The sequence below is a fragment of the Triplophysa dalaica genome, chromosome 21, assembly GCF_015846415.1.
Source record: "Triplophysa dalaica isolate WHDGS20190420 chromosome 21, ASM1584641v1, whole genome shotgun sequence".
Classification (NCBI taxonomy): Eukaryota; Metazoa; Chordata; class Actinopteri; order Cypriniformes; family Nemacheilidae; genus Triplophysa; species Triplophysa dalaica.
In genome coordinates, this window is record NC_079562.1 from 16,151,876 (window position 1) to 16,174,399 (window position 22,524).

A 22,524-nucleotide genomic window follows, 5' to 3' on the forward strand; every position below is an offset into this window, starting at 1 on the left:
ATTATTTACTATGGTAGTAGACTTATATAACACTGGGCACATCACAGCAAAGACCGTTCAGCTGAACTATCTCTATCTCTGTCAGGATTTCTGACAAGTATCCACGTAATTGCAATGTGGTTTTAGCTCTTCAAAGTATGTGTGTCCTCACCATCCACTGAATGCTTGGGAGATAAAGGCAACGGAAGTACATCGGCTATTTTGCAAGGCTGAATATGGAGCTTTTATCCCATCCCAATGCATACTCTTTTGCACTCTTTTAGATACCACAGATACCATGAGTGCTTTGAGCTGTCGCCGCCGACGGGGGAAAATATTCCTTTCTATTGCCACTGAGTGAAAAAGCACGATAAACGTAATGATAATACAACAAACCTAATCTCAGATGGCTTCGGCGTGGTCAGATCTCCCAGATGACAAACAGAGATTCCTGCAAGGTCACGGGGGCTTGTTTTCCTCCTATCCAGAGACTGGCGGAAGAGATTTGAAAATCTATTTTTACTGCATATTGCCAGCTTTGCTCAGTCAAGGGGAAAATAGAACAGCGTGATTGGTTATTGTGAAAGACTGTTTATGTGTGTGGGAGTGTTTGTGTGTCTCCTTTAACCCATTAATTGCTCATTTACTTCACTGCTCTTATACCAGCAATGTAAATATGGTTGTTAAACAGACATGAAGTAAAAATCCTTTATTTCTACATTTTTCATGTGTGTTAATGGATTATTACTCACCGTATCATATTGTATGGATCACAACGGCTTCAGTTTTATTTCTATATAGATTAAATGTGCTTCATTGACTTTGTTCTCTCGGCTTATCTAATCACGGTAGCAAACGAACCGTATGATTCATCCGGTACGTCTTGCATTATATCGTTGACATCCGTCCAATCCGTTTTAAAGGGCTTGACCGTGTTTTGCTCATAATAACAGGGATAGATGTAAACCACGGCCCCGTCAGCTCGGTGAGTAATAACAGGTTTTTGAAAGGAGAGGTGGTGCTTTGTGTCAGCCTTTGCATCAGATGTAGAAAAAAGGCAGCGGTTAATTAGCTCTTTCTCGACATAGTGAATGGGAGGAATATATATTTTCACAGTTTTTTTCTTTTGCCTGTGATGTTGTTATTAACAGCAGGAGTAAACACAGTAGTAATAGTCAATGGGACGTTTCGGATGCGTGCACGAATGGGTTAACCATAAGAGATGAGTTGGGAAACGATGTGTTATGCTGTTTGATTTCCTACTGAGTCCTAAATATTGTATGGCACTTTGAAGTTTCAGATGTAGAAGCTGCTAACCTTTAAGCAATGTGCTTGTATTCGGTGAATACGCAGAAGCGTCAACCCTGTCCATGGTGGTAAACGAATCATCTGCATTTGAGCAAACCACTCGTCTCTTAATGAGGCAAAAAGAGGAGAACTTCTCCAAACAATGCCCCCAAACAACAAAGATCCAAGAGGGAGCACCCTCCATCTGTTGCTGTGGTAACAGCTGCCTTGCCGTTGCCAGGGAAACGGGTTGCCTGGAAGCGGTGGTAACATCAGCAGCAGCTGTGGCTGTTGGGCACACGATGTGCGAGTCGAAGTGACAGTCCGTACTCTGTGATCCCACTCTCCCCCGGGGAGCGTCACGAGTGGGTCTGCATCTAAAAACTGCTCTGATTAAACATGATGTCACTGTAAAGATGCTCTGTGAGCTCCAGGTCATTGCATAAAGAAGGCTATATATATTTTCATGTGATATAAGGACTATTTTGTTTTCTTAGAAAACCTGTTAATGGGAATGGTTCCACAATGGTTCCGGAAAATTTAAATATTAGAGAGGTTTATGATTTCATTTTCAAGTCTGGAAATGTACGAAGTCGTGGAATCTCTCAAGAAATGTCTTTAGTGAATGTACATTTCTCTGGTTGTGTTCTGCATACACTCTTAAAGGTAAAGGTGCTTAAAAGGTGCTTCACAGCGATGCCATATAACCCTTTTTGCTCCACAAAGAACAATCTCTTTCTTACTTTAATATCATCTGAGGATTTTTTTTTCGCCAGAAAGAACCTTTTGTAAAACAGAAAGGTTCCTCAGATGTTGAAGGTTCTTTATGGAACCGAACGGTACTTCTATGGCAGCGAAGAACCTTTGAAAGCCCGTAATTTTTTAAGAGTGTAGCGGCTTAGAAATTCTACATGAGGCTACTTTTGCATACTGGACACATTCGTTTGTAGTCTAAAAAGTCTTTATTCTCTAATTTGTTTAATTTCAAGTATAATTTTCTGGCATTAATGTAGTAGAAAAAGAATGAAATCACATGTAGCGAGAGCAGACGGTGCAGAATGAGTGAGGAGTCTTGCGTATAAAGACAGCTGGAGTACAGCAGATTAGAACAGATCTTATTAACTTCACATGGCGTCATAAACGGCCCCTTATGGATGTCCATCTGTATGTATACGATTTAACAACTCAAAAAATCACAGACAGTCTCCCTCAGAAAGATTAAATGCATTGATGGGGATTGTAGACCATTGAGAGACTTCCTTGAGATGGAATGAGGTCAGGTCTTTTTGTCAGGTCTTCTCAATGATTGTGACCGGAGAATAATGTATTTAGGAGCTGTTCTCTGTAAAAGCACTGCATATCATGAGATTACTTGGATTAATAGTTTTAACACCTCTAGAAATTGACATACAAATGGAAATCTTCCATAGCAATGTATTCCTGGAATGCATAAGTGTCTGTCCAATGTAAATTGCATATTTGACATTAAAATGTGGTCAGAAAAAGATGCCATATAGTTTTTAGTGCACGTTTAGTATTAAACCAGGTTCTCGTGTTAAAAGCTGCATGATTTGTCTGTATGTTAATGTGCTCATGATCTGTTTTGCTTGTGTTTTGCAGAAACTGTGTAAAGGGCAGCATCTCCTGGACGTGATGTGTGAACATCTAAACTTGCTGGAGAAGGACTATTTCGGCTTGACCTTCAGTGATTCTGACAGCCAGAAGGTCAGAGAGTCATTCTGATGATTTCTATCAATACTTCTCAGACACAGTCCAATACTACAAACCATAGAAGAGAACATTCTCGACGGAGCGCTTTGTAGTTTTTCATATTTCATTTTTTTTCTCCTAGACAGCAATAAAACCAAATTAAATTTCCTGCTTTCCAGTTTTATGTTCCGAGAAAAAGACCCTGGCAATCTTTCATCTCCTTGAGGAGATCTCAGCAATGTCTTAAATTGTGACAAAACATCAAAATCAGAAGACAGCAAGTCGATACGAACTTAAACAATTCTCATCAAAAACCCAATTATCGGAACTATGTTATCCACATTACAATACTGGATTTATGCTCTTACTCTGAGCAATCAATCGACTCATTTGTACTCATTTTAATTGCTTTAGACTTTTTAGGAGAAACATCTTAATGACACACAGAAACCTAAAAAAACATAACAAACTAATTTCTCTAAAAAAGTCTCACGAGCAATGAAATAATATGAATTTCCTCTGAGTAATATGAATTCCTAAGGGATATTTAAAAAAAAACGTGCAGTAAACCACAGTTACGAAAGCTCCCGGGTAGAGGAGGCACCATCCTATTGGAACAAAATGAAAAATGCCGCGTTCCTCACCGGAACTTATGACATGCCTGCTTCATTTGCTGCAAAAGCAAGCCTACGTGCCAACATGCAGTAAACCAACCAAAGTCTCATCTCCCATTCCCTTCAAGCGCCAGTTGTGATCGCTCCATGGCGGATCCAATGTTTACACTGCGGAATTCTTCTCCAGAGAGGAAAGACATCTGCTCATGCACAAGGTTAAATCGAGCAGACCATCTACAGGACAAGCCAGATTTTTTATTTTTATGCACACAATATTTTTTTTTACATTGTAGTCCATTTATTTTTTACATGTGCCATGTTTGTGTGCTGATGTGCGTCCCTCGGTGTCTAATAAGCAGAATATACGAGCGCTGTTGACCCGCCTATAGGCACATATTACTAACATGCTCTTTAAATTACCAAAAACATATTGCGTCATTGACTTTAGACTAGGGGCCAGTTGCATAAACTTAGCCGCTAAGTTAAATAAATAAATAAATATGTTTTTATAATGCGCCATTTTTACACTCAAGGCACTTGTAAAACAGCAATTTAAAACATAGCGATAAACAAAAGAATAAAACACTATTGCAATCGCAAAGACAAAAGTTCAATCATAAAAGGTAAATCACATTCATAAAACCTTTAAACAAGAATTATAGCTTAAAAAGATAAGCCTTAAGTAGTTTCTTTAACCAATCAAGAGATGGAGAGATTGTGATTGAAGATGGCAGTGAGTCTTCAAAGCCATGGAGCCATACAATAAAAAGACCTTCCTCCCATAGTGCGTGTAATCCAATACACGATCAGTAGAGTTTTGTATATATTGCAAACTCTTAATCGAACTTACAAAAAAGTGAGTTGCAGCAATCAAGCCTAGTCTTAACAAGCCTAGTCTTAACAACTATGCTTTTCTCCAAAGCTATTTACATTGCGTTTCTGACTATGTGCAAACCTCTAGGATTGAACCCATGATTCTGGAGTTGCTAGCGACATGCTCTAACCACTGGGCCACAGGCTTTCACTGACTTGCGAGTATTTAAGACCAATCAGTCTCAATCTTTTTATGTAACTGAATTTAGGAAGTTATGACCAGTCTTGGGATGACTAACTTGTATGACTAGTCTAAGTAGTTTATGCACCCAGCCCCGGGTTTCAGTTGGTCAATGGTGATTTCAGTTTCCTCAAAATAGCTTCGTGCCAACAATGCACCTGAACCAGCACGCCAATGGGTGCACAAATGGGCGCAGATGCATTTACTATTCAAACAACGTTATGCAGGACGTGAAAACTGCATTGGACTGAAACTAGTAAAATACACTTGTGTCGCGTTGGATTGCCCCGGGTGTAAGAAAGGGCCCATAGTCTCTTGAAGCAGCATGGTACAAACAGGCCCTCCTGCCAGTCACCAAAATATTGCACAATTCTTCAGTTCACAGGGAAACAATGCTATTGTTCCTGTGTTGGATGTGAGACCCACAGGAGGCAGGGTAATTGTTGTGGAGAGAGAGGCAATTTTTAGTAATTATGCCATTGGCTGGGACTTGCCTTTCTGAACAGCTTCCTATTGTGCTGTCTGGTACTGTAGCCGGGGGTGAATTTACTGACGTGAGCTAACGGGTGCAGTTTTGTGCTGTCTTTCTGGTGTCGGCGAGACTATAAGATATTTCGGTATGGATTGGAAAACATACTTTTCACAGAAAATATATGCAATTAACTTACAGACTCCATTTAAGCTTGTTTGTAGAAAACCTGAGTATGTTCCATTGACTTGATCAAAAATATTTTTACATTTATGCAATTACAATCCTCCATTAACGCAGTTGCTTTTCCAAAAGTCCAAAGTAACTTACAGTGCCTTCAAGGTATACATTTTGGTAGTATGTGTTTCTTAGGAATCAAGAACACTATTCTATACTTCAGAAACAACTTCATTCTCATACTGATTTGGGATTGGACTTTTTAGAATTTTTCTTCTTCCATCTATTTATAGCTTCCAGTCTTTACACCATAGAGACTGTGAGTAGTAAATATGATACACCGTGTGTCAAAAATTGTGATTTATTACCCAAATTTATGGCCCCCTGCTGTGTTTTTATGATTATGACCTCGTTTGACCCCCTAATTTATGGCCCCCTGCTGTGTTTTATGATTATGACCCCCTTTGATCGTGCAACGTGTGTACATTTATGACCTTTGTTGATGATCATAAAAGATGTTTGTAATGTCCAGACCTCGCTGTCACACACCCCCCCCTTCACAGGATGTCATTGACCAAACATTGAACTCCTGTGAATGAGGGCAATAAAGAGTTAAGGATAACAAGCACTGATGTTGATATTTTCCAGATCTAGTTGTTTCACCTACCACCCCCTGATCATACTAGGGTATTTAAACAATGTTGAGAAAAGTTGTATTTTTTAAAGTCCCCACTCTACTGGTACAATGGCTGTTCCAAAGGCTCCTAAGACAGTCCGAAGGGTTATGTATATTTCGCCGACAAGAGGATCTGTGGAAATGGATGAAAAGCTTACTTATGCACCTAAGAAAAGACAGAGAGTTAGTCTGACAAACTTTCTCCATGAAGACTATGATTTTGTAAAGCGTGATTTTTCTATGTCAGGCAATCGCGTGGGTCGGTATCTATTTGACAAGAAATCGCGCTGCGTTGAGCTCTATACAGGTGATATTGGAGATGATTTCACATCACAGGACCCCTGTCTGATTTTTCCTGCCAAAGACTGGTCTATATTTTTTAATTTTGTTTGGAGAGATTTGAACGACTGCGGCGACGAACCTTTGTACACCGCTGAGTGGGATGGTGTTATTCCTGAAACAAGGTATCGAGTGGTCGGCGATCATAGTAAAAAGCTACCGGATGACAGTGTCTATATTTTTCGATGCAACAACAAGACAAAACTACGTGAATATGTCTATCCGATTACACAGTCTGAGCATCACATGCATTATGACTTGATATTTTTGTTTCAGTGGAAAGATCTCCGTATGCTTGACAACATTTTCTCATGCATTGATAAAATGTTTAAATGGTGTGATCACTATGAACGATACACTTCCGTTAAAGTTAAATTGTTCCAACCAGAGAGGTGTGTCGCTAACTCTAAGGACCGCCTCTTAACCCCACCCACTTACTACAGCCATTAATAGGGTTCCAGTTTGGTTCACTCGCTACAAACGGCTAACATGTCTCAAGAAACTCTGTCAACCACCATTCATGCCGTCAACCCCTGGACTGCTGCTCTCCCATTGCCTGACGACAATGCAACACCAATGGACAACGATTTGCCAGCTGACAACAGTTGGTTGGATAAATTTTGTACGGATCTGGGGTATCACAACCTGACTTTCATCACGACACCGTACGGCAACGCTGGTGCATTAGCAGGAGCGGCAGCTTTTGCGGGTATCGACGACACAGATGGATGTATTCGAGCTGATGGATTCAAGATTATAAAGGCAACTGTCGTGGTACTTCTGGAACATCTTATCAACAAAAAGATGAAAGAACTTTGCATCGGTTGCGAAGTCGACCATCCTAGCCAAATTAGACACAGCTGTCTGTTTGAACCTGATGCCTATTTTTTTGACACTAACTTTGAGGAGCTGTCACGTGGTATGATTAAACCAGAGCTTAAACATATCATAGCTCAAGCGCTTGCTCATTGTGGTTTAAGGATCCATCCCCTGAGGATTCAGGGGTCAGTTGACACAATTTTGCACGAACTGCGTGACGAGGCCTACATTTTGGAAAAGCTTCACCAAGTCAGAGAAAAACTTGTGGATACCAACAGTGAAAAGATTGTCTATGACGCTGTGGACAGTTGGAAAGGTTTTGTCCAAATTGACAGAGACTAACATCGTTATGGGGAATTCATGCTATGCAACGGGGATGGCTAAATGTCTACTTAAACGCCGTTTAAGATGTGAAATGACCAACTTATTGTGTAAGATTGTTGATGACGGTGCTGGTTCATCTGTTATTGTTGTAAACAGATGTGGTGTTGATGTTAAACGATTTACAAAACTTAAGAATCTAATGTCTGTTGTACGAAGTGTGTCAAATGAGTGGACTGAATTGATGCATATATGCATTAATGCGGGTGAAACAATTGCTGTAACTATCAGAAAAATCTTTGATTTGATGACTGAATTTGGAAATTCTATTAGAATTATAGACGTATTATGTATGTGTACGTATGTAACTGATTTATGTGTAATTACAAAATCAAGAAATGATCAGACTGATGTGTGTGAGATTATTGAATCACTTGTTGATTACATTCTTGAGAAAAACATTGTGGTGTGTATAAATTTCCTACACAGTCTGGATGACGTATGATGTATCTTCTTTTACTGTTTTCAAATAAAAACCATCAACACTAAAACTATCTCTGTTATTCTTTTGCTGATACTGGTGTGGCAATATGTCTGAAGAACAAATGAAAAACATTTATTACACACCTTCAAACCCCGGTTCTTTAGGTGGTAAAAAACGTTTAAAAGATGCTGTTTTTAAAGAAACGGGTGTTCGTTTAACTGATAAAGAGGTATCAGAATGGCTTTCCGAGCAGGACACTTACACACTGCACAAAACTGCTCCTCTAAAATACAAAAGGAATAGGGTTTTTGTCTACGGTATCGACATGCAGTTCCAGGCTGATCTAGTGGACATGGCGGCATATGCAAAAGAAAATGACAACAACCACTTTCTGTTGACATGCATAGATCTTTTTAGTAAATATGCTTGGACTCGTGTGTTAAAAAACAAAACTGGTGTAGAAGTTGCTAGAGCCTTTGAATCCATACTGCAAGAACGAATTCCAGTTAGGTTACAGACCGATAGGGGGAAGGAGTTCTTTAACAAACACTTTCAAAAACTCACAAAAAAGTATAACATTACACATTTCGCAACAGCCTCTGAATTAAAGTCATGTGTTATTGAGCGGTTTAACAGAACCTTAAAAGGTAGGATGTGGAGGTATTTAACAGCGACAAATTCAAAACGCTATATTGACATACTTCAAGACATAACGCAGGGGTACAACGCCTCCTATCATAGGAGTATCAAGATGAGGCCGATTGATGTAAACAAAGAAAATGAATCTGTGGTGCTACAAAATCTATATGGCGATAGTGGATCTACCCGTGTCAAACCCTCATTTAAGTATAAAGTCGGCGATATTGTGAGAATTTCTAAAGTAAGAGGTCCATTTACCAAAGGCTATGAGGAAAACTACACGCAAGAGTTTTTCACCATAACCACATGTATACCAAGAGAGCCGCCTGTCTACAGATTGAGTGATTACGATGGAGATGTTATTGAGGGTGCTTTTTATGAAAAAGAAATACAAAAAATTCTTGTAGGTAAAAACAGGAAATTTAAAGTGGAAAAAATTTTAGACAAGAAGAAGAGAGGTAAAAAGACATTATTGCTGGTACAATGGCTCGGGTGGCCTGCAAAATTTGCCTCATGGATTGATCAAAAAGAATTGGGGGATGTACAGACACCATAAGACAGAGTCACCTGTCTAGAATGTATACATTTGTGTAAAACCTGCCATGGCTGAGGCTGGCTTTTATGTTACACTCCCCTGCAATGCATCTTCATCTGTTTATCCGGAGAATAAAATATCTAATTTTACAACCCTCTTAGCGAGAGCTATAAACCTAAAAGGAGAATGGGAAGTAGGATTGATAGAATTTGAATATCCTACGTCGTGGTACACCTTTAATGAGGACGACGCTGCTTTCATTCTGGACCATAGGGGGACCAGGACATTGTATAGTGACAACCCCTCTAAAGACAAAGAAATTGAGATTTTCATCAACAGAGATCCAAAGATATCAAACAAACTTTGCAGAATAAAGTATGGATATTATGACGACGTTGTTTTCTTGATCAGGGAGATCAATACACACCTGCCAGCGGGTGTGAGTATTGGATTCGACCATGTTAAAAATAAAGTGTTTCTGAAGGGGCCTCCGAATACTTCATTGACATTTTACGGAAAGCTGTCTATTATTTTAGGATTAAACCATGGGGTTGCTATAGAAACCGGAGACCAGACTGTTACGTATGCACCACATCAAGCAGACATAAATGGTGGTTTCTATACAATGTATATATACACCGATATAATAGAATATCAATCAGTTGGCGATTATCATGTCCCCCTATTAAGGTGTGTACATATTGAAGGTGAGAGTAACAAGGCTTGCTGTGTTAGATACGACCGACCTCATTACGTGTCGATTAATAAATCTACCATCACCGAGATAAGCATACAAGTAAAAGACGATCAAAATCAAGACGTACGTTTCAGTTACGGAAAGGTCTGCGCTAAATTACACTTTAGACCCGTAAAACACTACGTTTTTTAGGAAAATAAACTTGGAGAATGGTGTACTACAACAATCACAATGTAGACCCCATGCGTTACGTGGCATATTACCAGAATCAGGCAGGCAATGGCATCCCTGGCTATGCCGGGGGAGGGGTCATGTATGGAGCCGGTCTGGGTGGACTTTTTCGTGGTCTGTTACGTATGGCGGTACCCCTGCTAAGACGTGGATTTAACATAGCAAAGCCGCATCTCAAATCAGCAGCAAAAAACATACTAAGCGATGTTGTTAGCAATACGTTATCGCACTCTTTTAATAACAACAACAACAGTCAAGATGGTTCGGGGTTGATGGTAATGACTCGCAAAAGAATGACTAGACCTCCAGGGACCCGGAGGAGTGGTCATACGCAGAAGAAAAGAAAACGACAGCCTAAGAAAACATCAGTTGTCAAACGTAAGCGCAAGGCTACAACAAGGGGTGCTGCTGCAAAAAGAGCAAAGAAATCTGTTAAAACAATATTTTAGATCATGGCATTACTACACAGCATGTCAGAAGAGTGTTTAAAAACCGAACTGGACCTGTTTACAGTACCGCTGACTCAAACCGCTATTGAGAAAAATACATATATTGAAGTTCCCCCTTTATCTGCTATATCGGACTCAACACCTTTGGAATTTTTTATTGCGGGAACTGGTGAGGACTACGTGGATCTGAACAACACAATGTTGTTTTTACGCCTCAAAATCACAAATCCTGATGGCACAGATATTGCAGACGGAGCTCCCGTGGGGCTTATTAACTATCCAGGAGCAACAATATTTTCACAAGTTGATGTGTCGCTAGGGGATCGTCTCATATCACAGAGTTCAAGTACACATCCTTATCGTTGTATAATAGAACTGCTCACAAATTATGGCAAGGGTGCCCTGGAAACACTGTTCTCTGCGGGGCTCTTTTACAAAGATACGGCTGGACATATGGATACTACCGACCCCGCAGGGGGTAATCATGGTCTGACAAAAAGAGCTGCCTTTACCAACGCCAGCAATGTGGTCCAGCTTCTTACACCCATACATAGCGATATATTCTTTCAAGAAAAACTGATGCTTAATGGAGTGGACATTAAAATAAGGATGACCAGAGGTAAAGACGAATTTTGCTTGATGAGGAGTGACAATATAGCCTATAAACTAAACATCCTCTCAGCATCGTTATTTGTGAAAAAAGTGTCAGTATCACCAGCTGTAAGGTTGGGCCACGCGCAGGTCCTGCTCTCAACCACCGCTAAATACCCAATGGACCGAGTATGTCTGAAAAATTTCTCCATACCAGTAGGTTCCAGGGTGAGCACTCAAGAAAACCTATTCTTAGGAACTCTACCAAAATCTATTGTACTAGCCATGGTTGATAATGATGCATTTGTAGGTTCATATGATAAAAACCCCTTCGCGTTTAAAAATTATGATTTAGAATTCTTAGCCATCTATGTTGATGGGCAACAACACCCTGCGAAGCCGCTACAGCCTGAATATGAAAATGGGTCAGCAGTGAGGGAATTTTACCAGTTAGCATTGGCTTCTGGAAGGCATCTTAAAAATCAGTCCCTATCTATTGACCGAGAAGAATTCTTATTTGGATACACAATTTATATGTTCAACCTAACACCTGATTCTGAATGCTCTCAGCACGTATCACTAATCAAGAGCGGTAATATTAGACTGGAAGCACGTTTTAGACAACCTCTACCCCGCACAATAAATCTGCTACTTTATGCTACATTTGACAGTGTTCTTGAGGTTTCAAATCGTCGTCAGATACTGGTTGATTACTATTAATAGACCAAAATGAATACTATACAGCTTACGGCCGTGATGGATAAGGTCTCCTGCAATATCAATTTTCTCGGTGTGCTACCGTACGACTATCTACCCAAAAATCAAATAAAAAAACTACCCTTGATGGTTATATTGAACACACATCCTTCTGGAATGCCGGGACAACACTGGTTAGCCATTTACGTAAATGAGGATGGTGTAGGATGTTTTTTTGACAGTTTTGGTAATAACCCCGATTACCAAGGATTTCCACAAAATATTAAAAACTTTTTAAAACGCAATTCTAAGGAGATACAGCATTCGAACTTACAAGTCCAAGATTATTCATCAGACACATGCGGACAGCACTGTGTGTTTTTCCTCTACCACATGGCTAAAGGGTTTGATTATGATTACGTTATGAGACTGTATAGTGATGATTTGGTTAAAAATGATAAAATTGTGTCAGCTTTTGTTAAAAAACTAAAACATGCTCAATGTAATGAAAGTGTTTTAAATTGTATTCAGTGTGTACAAACAGGTGAAATGTTTATGTCTTATGTTTTCAATAAATTCTAAAAACAGAAATGGGGTGTCTCCAAGCCTTTATTCATATGTAAAACATTGAACAATACATATAATAACAAGTAAACGACAATAACAATAATCATGCAAATCTCATGAGTTTAAAAATGTATCCAACGAGATGGGTTAAGAGTGGGTGATTGAAATGCATTGCCTTCCGGATAATTTTCTTGTGTTGAAGGGGTGTTCACACGTATTCTTTGTCTACTCCCCTCAGGTGCTCCGTTCACAGGCTGTAACGTTCTGTGTTTAAATGAGTTTACCGCATGTCTGACATAGTGGTTTGGAACCATAGAGTATGGTATATTTAAAACAGCAATGGCCTCCAGAAACTCGTTCCAACCATGTGGTCTCCGTTCATCAGCAATCTTTTGTGGTGCCGTCACACCTTTAAGTAAATCGTACATGTGTGAACCAGGGATCGTTCTACCTTTAAAAACAAACTCTCCTGATTCCCCCCAGGACGTGATTTCTTTAGTTTTGGACATTTTATCTAAAATGTATCGAACATTTTTCACACTCCTCTTTGGAACATGCTTTAAAATGTCCTCAACAACATTGTCCAGAGCATCATCACCACTCACACTATCTGTCACAGTAGGTTTTTCTTTATCTTTTTCAACGAGGTCAGCCTGTGGTATGGTTAATGTTAATGTGTTGGATTCCCTGTCACTTTGTTTAGACAGTGTTAAAAATCTCTGTAAAACAGCAGTGTACATCTTAGCCTTTTCATATGACCCCAGATCAGGGCGGTTCAAAATATTTCTTATAGTCATGTCCAAGTCATTCTCCACAACCTGCTGAATAGTCTCACGTGGGGTACCAGTCTTGATCTTATCCAACTGACTTTGTGGTACTAGAAACATCTTTTCAGCATACTCCATCTTTACTTATTTAGAAGTAATTAAACTGGTAATGAAAGGCACTGCAGCGCTTAGAAGAAGAGGTATGAAAAATCCCCCGTTCTGATTGATTAACTTTCTTTTCCTTCTAAATCCAACCTGTTTGTCCGCGACAATTTTGATTTCACTTTTTCTTCTCTTCAGCTTCTGATATTGCTGCGATGTAAGTGGTACATTACCATGAAGTACGTTTAGAGCCACTTCACACAATGTTAAAATGAACTCGTCTGTGGCATCCGCTAAAATAACGCGTCTTTGTTTAGGTGTAGCTTTTAATAACAACTTTAAAAGAGCCAGGTTTCTTACAAGTCTTGCAGACATCTCTAATTACGTCAGTGTGTTCTTTTCTGAATGTAGACAACAGGATTTTGTGAGAGCAGATCTGTTCTGAGACGATATTGCTCTGGTGTTTTCGCTTTAAAGTCGATCATCAGGTAACCAAAAGGAATGCGGGTAGCATCTTGATAACACTCCATAAAAAACTTTGTGTTTCGAGGATACATCTGTCTGGCCAGCACATTAATTTGGGTATTGTCTCGGGGGTTCTTGAACAATACCAGATAATTTGTGTTCAAGCTGATTGTCCTACTAGCCTTGCCCTGACAGAATAAGTTTTGAACAATGTACAATGCACTCAGATTTTTGTGGTGAACATAATTTGTGAAGACTCTTTCAACTTCAGAATTACCACTAGCATCTTTCATAACATCATCTAAAATTAAAAAATTAGTTTTGTAGGGTGGAAACAAACGATCGTCATTAAGACTCTGTGGAATACCTTCAATAAATTTAATGTCATACATTTTCAACAAATCATCGTACATAGGTTGCCAGCAATCATATATATACACAATATTTTCAATTTTTTCTGAAATCAGACTCTGGGCATTTTGTAACATCATTTTGACAAAATACGTCTTCCCAGAGTTGGAAGGCCCACTTATTACACAGGAGAACGGGTGTTGAAATCTGAAATCAAACCCCTCTGTCTCTTGTACACCCCTATACCCAAAAACATTATTAGTACCCATAAGGAAGAGTTGTGTAATCAGGGAGAAGCTGTCGTTTGTTATAAACCACCTTGAACCTTTTAACAACTGATTTGTTTCTCAGTGTAAAGTTCTTTTTATTCCTAACAATACTGTCTGTGTGAGCAAGGAGGTGTTGATTGCTGTCAGATGATGTCACATAGCTGTCAACAAGACCAATTAATGAGTCGAGTGTAATGACTTTGGAGTTCTCTGAATTAAGGGTTATACCTTTTGCTTTCATTGTGACCTTTCCCTTATAAGTCCTATAGCCATATGTTTTCGGACCTCCAGAAGCTACTTCTATAATAAAATCATCTGAATCAAGTTCATTTGTAAGGTCCCCTAAGTAAGGCCCCAGAGGAGGTTCCCAATCTCCATCTCTAGACACGTAGATGACACTATCCGTATCACTATACAGTAGCCTATCACCCAACCTGTCCATGAGGTTGTACAGCTCCAACCGTGCATGCGCTGTAGTAAACGCCCCGATGAATACATTAACATCGCGCGTCTCGTAAACGGACCCTTCTACATGTCGGTACTGTACCAAGGCTACTTCATCAGACACAAACATGAAATATTTCACCTCATACTTACATCCAAAGATAAACTGAGAAAAATCCGAAGCACTTTGCAAAAGCTTGCAATTAGGCATGTTCTCTCTGAGGGAGAACCTACCCCACAACGAATTAAGCAACAATTTGTTAATTGAACGTTGGGCGGGATTGTGACAGATTTTTTGACGATCCAGTTGAATCCCCTCTTTCTGATGATAGTCGTCGATGTATGCCTGTTTGTCCTCCTCAGTGGTTACGTGTGAGGGGTAGCCTGAGGCCTGCTGTTTAAAACGCAAAAATGTTTTCACATACCCACCAAACAGACTGTCAGATTTTTGTGGAAAATGCCATACCTCGAAAATTTTCAAAACTACATAGTTTTTCTCAATAGCTTTCAACAATTCAAGACTAACCCATGTCCCGGAAATTGATCTTTCCTCATCAGTGTGTGTGCAAGGCATAACTTTGCTTAGCTCTTCTGCACAGGTGCGACAAAGGGGAAACATGAGTTTTCCTTGACATCGGTAAGGTAGCACGGGATGGAGTAAACCCCGGGGTGGAAGGACCTTAGCTTTGACTAACCCAAAATAATTTTCAATTTTTTGAAAATCCTTGAAGATAATTTCAGGGTGACCAAGGGGGTAGGGCCTTCGAGACTGAACAAATGGATACAGACTGGTAAAATCAACATACCTAATCTTCTCTCCCTCCCCTGCTTTGTGGAACAGCTTGTAAGAATTTGTGCGGCCGCCAAACAACGAATCACGTGGTTTCAATCTTTCAGGTGCAGAGTAAGTGGACATAAAGTGAATTACATCAGCATCAGTTCTCTTAAGCTCCCTCCAACGACACTCCCACATGACCTCAACAACAAGATTGTATGATTTCCTCAAAACCTCAAGCCTATCATTAAACATTTTCAAATGTATTCCATATGGCAGTTTGGACTGTGGATTGATATCATCTGATCTGTAACATTCCCCGTGGCCATGGAAGTAGCACCCTGCGAAATCAAGTGCTTTCCTTACACCAGATTGTTCGTAATAACCGTCAACATAGAAACTTCCAAACTGCATCTCACCATGTGTCAATGCGTGGTGTATGTCCACATCACGGGTCTTTTTCACATATTCAAGCCACTCAATCGAAACATTCGAGAATGTCTTGTGCTGGTGTATGTATGCATTATTATGTGTCAGAGCTATTGTGTTAGGGGTGAGAAAGTGTGATTTGAACACACCCATACAGCAGGATGCTAAAGTTGTAAAGCTGAATGGATCTACCTGTGTACATTCAATGAACTCCTTCCTGTACGTGATGCAAGCCTCACGAAGTAAAACAACATCATTCATGCAGTACAAACCAATCTCCTTCTTGAAGTCAAAGATCTTTCCTTTGCGTGTGTCATACCACTGGTCAAACTTAACCCTGGCACTGTCTGACATTGTCGTGTAACCATAGTAATGTTTGGCTGGATAGGGGCCCTGATAACATTGATTCTCTGTCCGGTTAAAGAAGTGCGGAAAGTAACCCTTCTCTGTGTTTAGCAAATTAAATGCGGCAGGTGTCTTTGCTAGGGCCATTGGCATAAATGAGAAACTGTCAATGTAACGTTGTTTGAAACTCTCGTCATACATGAAGGTTAATCTACAACCCTGCATGACTATATTAAGCAAGAGCCCCTCCTTGCAGAAATATTCTAGGATTAAGAAGTTATCAAAACCCGCACCGTTGTGTGCCACAAATGTGTAGTTTTTATATTTTGGCCGTCTAAACTGCTGGACGAACTGCTTGATACAATTCTCACCACCCCACTCAAATGCCTTGCCCCTAAATGTCATGGCACAAACATAATTTGCAATGTGTTTACCAGCATCGCAGCTTGTTTCAAAGTCATAAAATATGTATTTGTCTTTAATCACTTTGAATGGAACAGGTTGTATGAAACATTCATGCGAACCCTCATGGCTTATATCCACACTACAATAGAAACAACAGAGTGCAGGGCATTTATGAGGCTTGTTTTGGATTGTGGCTACATGATAACGCCTACCGCATTTGCTACAGTATTTGGTTGTGTCACAAGCTGATCTACCAGATCCATCACCAGAAACCCTTTTATGTGCATTAAAACAATACTCTGATTTACAGAATCGCAAACAGTCTGGACAGTGTATTGACCGTTTAATCTGTTTGTAACACTGAATGTCATTGCATACAGAACAATTATATGCACAATCATGATTCAGTCGGTTTGTAAAACCTTTGTAACAGTAACTGCACACATAAGGATAGCCAAGAAACGCCTCCACATATTCTATCATATGATAATGGCCATCATGCAGGTATAGAAACACTGTCTTATCATGTGGCTCGTCATGGGTTTTGTACATCTCTAACTTTCCGCCACTAGCCCTGGTAAATACCACTATCTTCAGACCTAACGGTTGCTCAAAACATGCAACATGATTGTACCCCACACATTCTTGAGATGTGAGACCTGCAGCAGTCTGTATATCACAGGCCCTGCTTTCTAAAACAGCATGTTCTGCCAGGGGGTCGAGAAAATGTGCTAAACATATAGCAAAACACAAGTTGTTAGTCATGTTACAGGGTGAGAATAAGTTCATTCTTTTTCTCTTCAGCACTTCATCATGGGCTATATCAGTTATCTTCCTACGGGTACCACCCCCCTGCCGACTTCTAGCTATGGATACATGTAATTGCAGACTATCATCAACCATCACCTGAGCATTACTTTGTACAACAGATTCAAACTGATCTACAAAATGCCTCTCGTCATCGTCATTACCAGGGCGCAATAAAGCGTTCACATCCGATTTTAGACTGGGACCTCTGAGGCTGATATTGATAAAAGATCCCTCACCTCCCAACTGTCTGGAAAAGGACACAATTTCAGACAAAGCGTCTTGCACAAAAATAGTGTATGCGGCCAAATCTGTGGACGCTATTTCTCTTAAATTCATATTTCTGTGAATCTCTAACCCATTAAAAAATGGTCTTGGGACAATTGTATAATCAGCTACATTACCACCAGTACATCTAAGTGTGTCTAAATCATTCTGACTTAAATCCAGAGGGTTATCTGGTACCTGCTCTGCGGAATTATTAATCTCACCATCACCGGTTTGTAATATGTTAGATCGTCTTTCAAAATCCAGATTTTGCATCTGAATAATTTCCTCAAGCCTTTCACATATGTTAGGGGATGAAGGCTCATCTATTTCCTCTGGGAGATCCAGACTTTGTAAAACCATATCAAAATTTCGATAATCCCCCCCAAGAACTTCGATTTGCTGATCGATATCTTCTTGTAGCTGTTCAGTTAAAGACAAATGCTCATTTCTACCTCTTACAGAACGTATCTGTTGACAGCCATTTAAATCATCATCTGACCTTACTCTTTTACCCGCCATTTTTAAAAATAGTATTACCCGTTAGACAGATTCTCCTCTGATTACACACTAAAATAATCAAACATACAAATAAGAACACCCCTTATTTCCTGCAAAATAAAAACAGTATCTGAAGAAAAGCAATTAAAAACCCCTTAATTCCTGCAAAATAAACACAGTAGCTAGAATGCACAAAATACACACTAAAATAATCAAACATACAAATAAGAACACCCCTTATCTCCTGCAAAATAAACACAGTAGCTGAAGAAAAGCATTTCAAATTACCCTTAATTCCTGCAAAATAAACACAGTAGCTAGTATGCACAAAATACACACTAAAATAATCAAACATACAAATAAGAACACCCCTTATTTCCTGCAAAATAAACACAGTAGCTGAAGAAAAGCATTTCAAATTACCCTTAATTCCTGCAAAATAAACACAGTAGCTAGAATGCACAAAATACACATTAAACCCCTACACCAATAGCAGCTCTAGAAGCAATGTTAAAATAAACCTTAATTCAAACAAAAAGTATATCAAGAAATCATTTTGTTTTTAAGAATACTAAATAGTCGTTAATTCCGGACAACAACGACTCAAGAACAGTTTTTTAACCTTAATTAAAGTCTACCATTGTGTAAAATAGCGCGATTAAGATTAGCCAATAATCTTACCATTAGTTGTCTATTGTGGCGTTCATTTTCATGGCTCTGTACACTCCTTTGTAATGTCCCTTCAAGATTGTCTGTACGTTCCAACAGTACCCTGTTTAACGAACCTTGCTCCGCTGAATTGGATAATAAAGTGTCAATACATCCATACATCCGTCTCGTTAGTTCACTGTGGATGTTCAGGCTTTCTTGCATCTGGCGACATTTTTCACTTATCTCCAGCATCAACTCATGGTTAAAGTGATACTGGTTGGATGGTAGATCCACAGATGATTTCACCGGAACAATTAAATCCTCCGTAGTAGATGACCCTTGAACCCCGGATGAAGTTACGACTTCGCTGTTGTCTGTTAAAATGACCTCAGGTATATTTTTGATGGCCTCCGAGATCTCTTCCAAAACACTGCTCCAAGTTTCCGTACCATCACCCCTCAGTACATCTTCCGTGTAGAAATCTGTTTAGACGTAGTACAAAATATAGAACCATATTAGCACTCCATAAAACATATTTACAAATCCTAAATAAATAATAGCTAAATAGTCACACTTACCAACTGCTTGAATAGCTTGCTGGGGAACGTTTTGATCCGCTGGTATCGAATTTATAGCGACACGTCTGCGTTTTCGACTGAGCCTGTTAACCGGACTCGGAGAAATTGAAGACGTTGTTGTATTCGCAAACCCTGGTTGTGTAACAAATGCTACATTATCAACCCCGGGGAAAGAAAAATAAACAACAAGATAGTTTTTTTTTTTTTTTTTTTTCATTTTCAAACTGATTTTAGACAATATATATTTTATTTATTTTTTTTCAGAAAAGAGATGTTACATAAAGTATACCTTGCAAATCGCTGTGTGCAGCACTTGTTTGAGGGGCATCAGTATTTACTATATTGAAATAAAAATATTTCAAATTTTAAACATCACACAAAGATACAAAACGTAAAAGAATACGACTTTTTATTTTGAAGATAAAACATAGCCTACCTTGCAAATTGCTATTAGCATTATCGCTTTGAACTGCGGCAGTAATCAATTCAGCATTTACTATATAGAATTAAAAATAAAACCAAATATAAATAAAACATTTATAAATCTACCATTTTTCGAAAATAATAGTATATCGAGATGAAATAATACTCACAAAGCAGATCAATTTGGTCAAATGCTACTGCTTCCGCAGATCCTGCATCGTACACAGAGATTATTTAAATCCTGTTAAACGTTAAAGTTAAACAAATAAGTATATTTAACAAGGAAGCTACCTTAATAAATGTAACTTTACTTACCAACTAGATTCGAAGTCATTGTTTTAAAATATGTGTAGAGTAGAGTCTTCGTCGGGGGCCGATGTTGCAATGTATTCTAAAAGCGCGCGAAGGCCTAATGAATGAAGGAGGAGGGCAGTAACTCCCCCTGATGTGATTTGTATATTTGCATGAATACCAAGAACCTCCCTAATTTACTTTATGACTTTTAATAGTAAAAACAAAATGACGACCGTTGCTCCATATGCACGGGAGCCACAAGGGGGCAGTAGAATATCATGCATGATGAATAGAAAAAAAAAATGGTTTAATTAATCTTTGACTTAACCCATGGACGCTAAACCTGTACCATCGCATATTTATCGCTTAACATACATATTACATTGTGAACCATTCTTAAATGAACGGGAATAAAACATGTCGGGACATATCCTTTAATTAAAAGGTATATCATTGTACATTGATTGGGGGGGAGATCATCCTTCTTATCAAAGTCTCAAACGCTTTCACCATTTTAGAGATAAAAGACTTAAACTTGGAACCCTCTCATTTCTTAAGAGATAACATCACACACAGATATTTAATTGAAAACTCTCTATATTATAAAACGTAATCACAACTTACAGACTTTATGTTATGTTACGCATCAGGACTCATTGCCAAACTCCAGTGTTATAAATACAGAATACAACCCTAAGAATAACAGAAAACCTCAGCCTTTGATCACCAAGTCATAAAAACACACAATTATAAACTCTGTTCGTGTCATCTTGATAAGAAAGACAGACCCCTAGCTTCATGCAGTGTTTTAGAGACATATAAGTTTGCCATACTGTGAGGGTTAGAGATATTGAAGATAGAGCCAGGAACCAGAAAAAACCCGGCCTTTGATTACAAAGTCATAAAAACACCCAATTATAAAGTTTGTTTGGTACATGTTGATAAGAAAGACAGACCGCTAGTTTCATGCTGTTTTGAGACACACACCCGCTGTTAGTCTAGCCATAAGAAACCAACATTTGTCAGAGGGTGTGGGGGTCATGTAGACAGGACATGAACCAGGCATCAGAACAAAAACTTTTAAACTACTCTTAGAAGAACCATCACTCCGCATAACACAATTTAATTTACTCTCTCTCCCTCTCTAATATACAATGCATCCACATCAGACTGATTTCACACCATGTTTTTTGCTTGTTAAAAGATCTAGTGTGAATGGGAGGGAGGGGTACTCAGGTAATGATGGGGGACAAAAAAAACTCACAACATTAACCCGTAGTTCATCTCCATTTGAGCATCTGACTGCAAACGACCCACCCCAACAAAACACGGGTATTTTCTTTTTAAAAACTTAAAAAGCTGACTATTTTAAACTAGCAGATAACCCCGAAAAAAAAAAGAAAAAAAAAACCGAAAAACCCCATCATCTGATTACAAAGTCATAAAAACACCCAAGTATAAAGTTTGTATGGTACATGTTGATAAGAAAGACAGACCCCTAGACTTCATGCTGTTCTGAGACACACACCCGCTGTGAGTCTAGCCATAAGAAGCCAACATTTGTCATATGGTGTGGGGTTCATATAGAAAGTACATGAGACATGCAGAACAAAAACTTTTAAACTACTCTTAGAAGAACCATCACTCCGCATAACACAATTTAATTTACTCTCTCTCCCTCTCTAATATACAATGCATCCACATCACACTGATTTCACACCATGTTTTTTTGCATGTTAAAAGATCTAGTGCGGATGGGAGGGAGGGGTACTCAGGTAACGAGGGGGGACAAAGAAACTCACAACATTAACCCGTAGTTCATCTCCATTTGAACATCTGACTGCAAACGACTCACCCCCACAAAACACAGGGTATGTTCTTTTAAAAACTTAAAACCTTACTTCAAAATATTTAATCTTATTTCAGTTAAACACTATTTAGCTAGCATCAGTTCTTATTAATTTTTTAACTCCTTTTATGTCATTTCATCCATAGAGATTATGGTCAAAGACCATTCATTCTGAAAAAAGTTCATAATGTTTTAAAAAAGTTATTTTTAAGCTTAAAAATCTCAACCTTACTATTTTGTCTTATTTATTTGTTCACTATATATCTATTTTATTAAACATGCTTCTTGTATTCTTTAACTCTTTATTGCCCTCATTCACAGGAGTTCAATGTTTGGTCAATGACATCCTGTGAAGGGGGGGTGTGTGACAGCGAGGTCTGGACATTACAAACATCTTTTATGATCATCAACAAAGGTCATAAATGTACACACGTTGCACGATCAAAGGGGGTCATAATCATAAAACAC

The 22,524-nt window shown here is 38.9% G+C and overlaps 2 protein-coding genes across 9 annotated transcripts in view; one reads left to right on the forward strand and one right to left on the reverse strand.

Annotated features, from left to right (window-relative positions):
* Positions 1-22,524, forward strand: part of LOC130410588 (band 4.1-like protein 1) — a 97,162-nt gene that overhangs the window by 45,370 nt on the left and 29,268 nt on the right. For all 6 annotated transcript variants that reach the window (XM_056735342.1, XM_056735339.1, XM_056735340.1 and 3 more), the window contains exon 4: positions 2,887-2,991. In XM_056735342.1, the coding sequence (XP_056591320.1) occupies positions 2,887-2,991 (105 nt within the window). The remainder of the gene's footprint in view (positions 1-2,886; positions 2,992-22,524) is intronic.
* Positions 12,720-21,458, reverse strand: LOC130410589 (uncharacterized). Of its 3 annotated transcripts, none has more exons than XM_056735348.1 (6): positions 20,229-21,458; positions 20,084-20,125; positions 19,927-19,986; positions 19,780-19,827; positions 19,491-19,640; positions 12,720-19,394 (listed from the first exon to the last, which is right to left on the reverse strand). In XM_056735348.1, exon 6 carries the CDS (start codon positions 18,280-18,282, stop codon positions 14,278-14,280), a length of 4,005 nt encoding a protein of 1,334 aa, XP_056591326.1. In that variant the 5' UTR covers positions 18,283-19,394; positions 19,491-19,640; positions 19,780-19,827; positions 19,927-19,986; positions 20,084-20,125; positions 20,229-21,458; the 3' UTR covers positions 12,720-14,277. The 3 variants fall into 3 exon arrangements, with proteins under 3 accessions (XP_056591326.1, XP_056591324.1, XP_056591325.1); XM_056735346.1 differs by having other exon boundaries at positions 20,084-20,154; XM_056735347.1 differs by having other exon boundaries at positions 19,491-19,622; positions 20,084-21,458.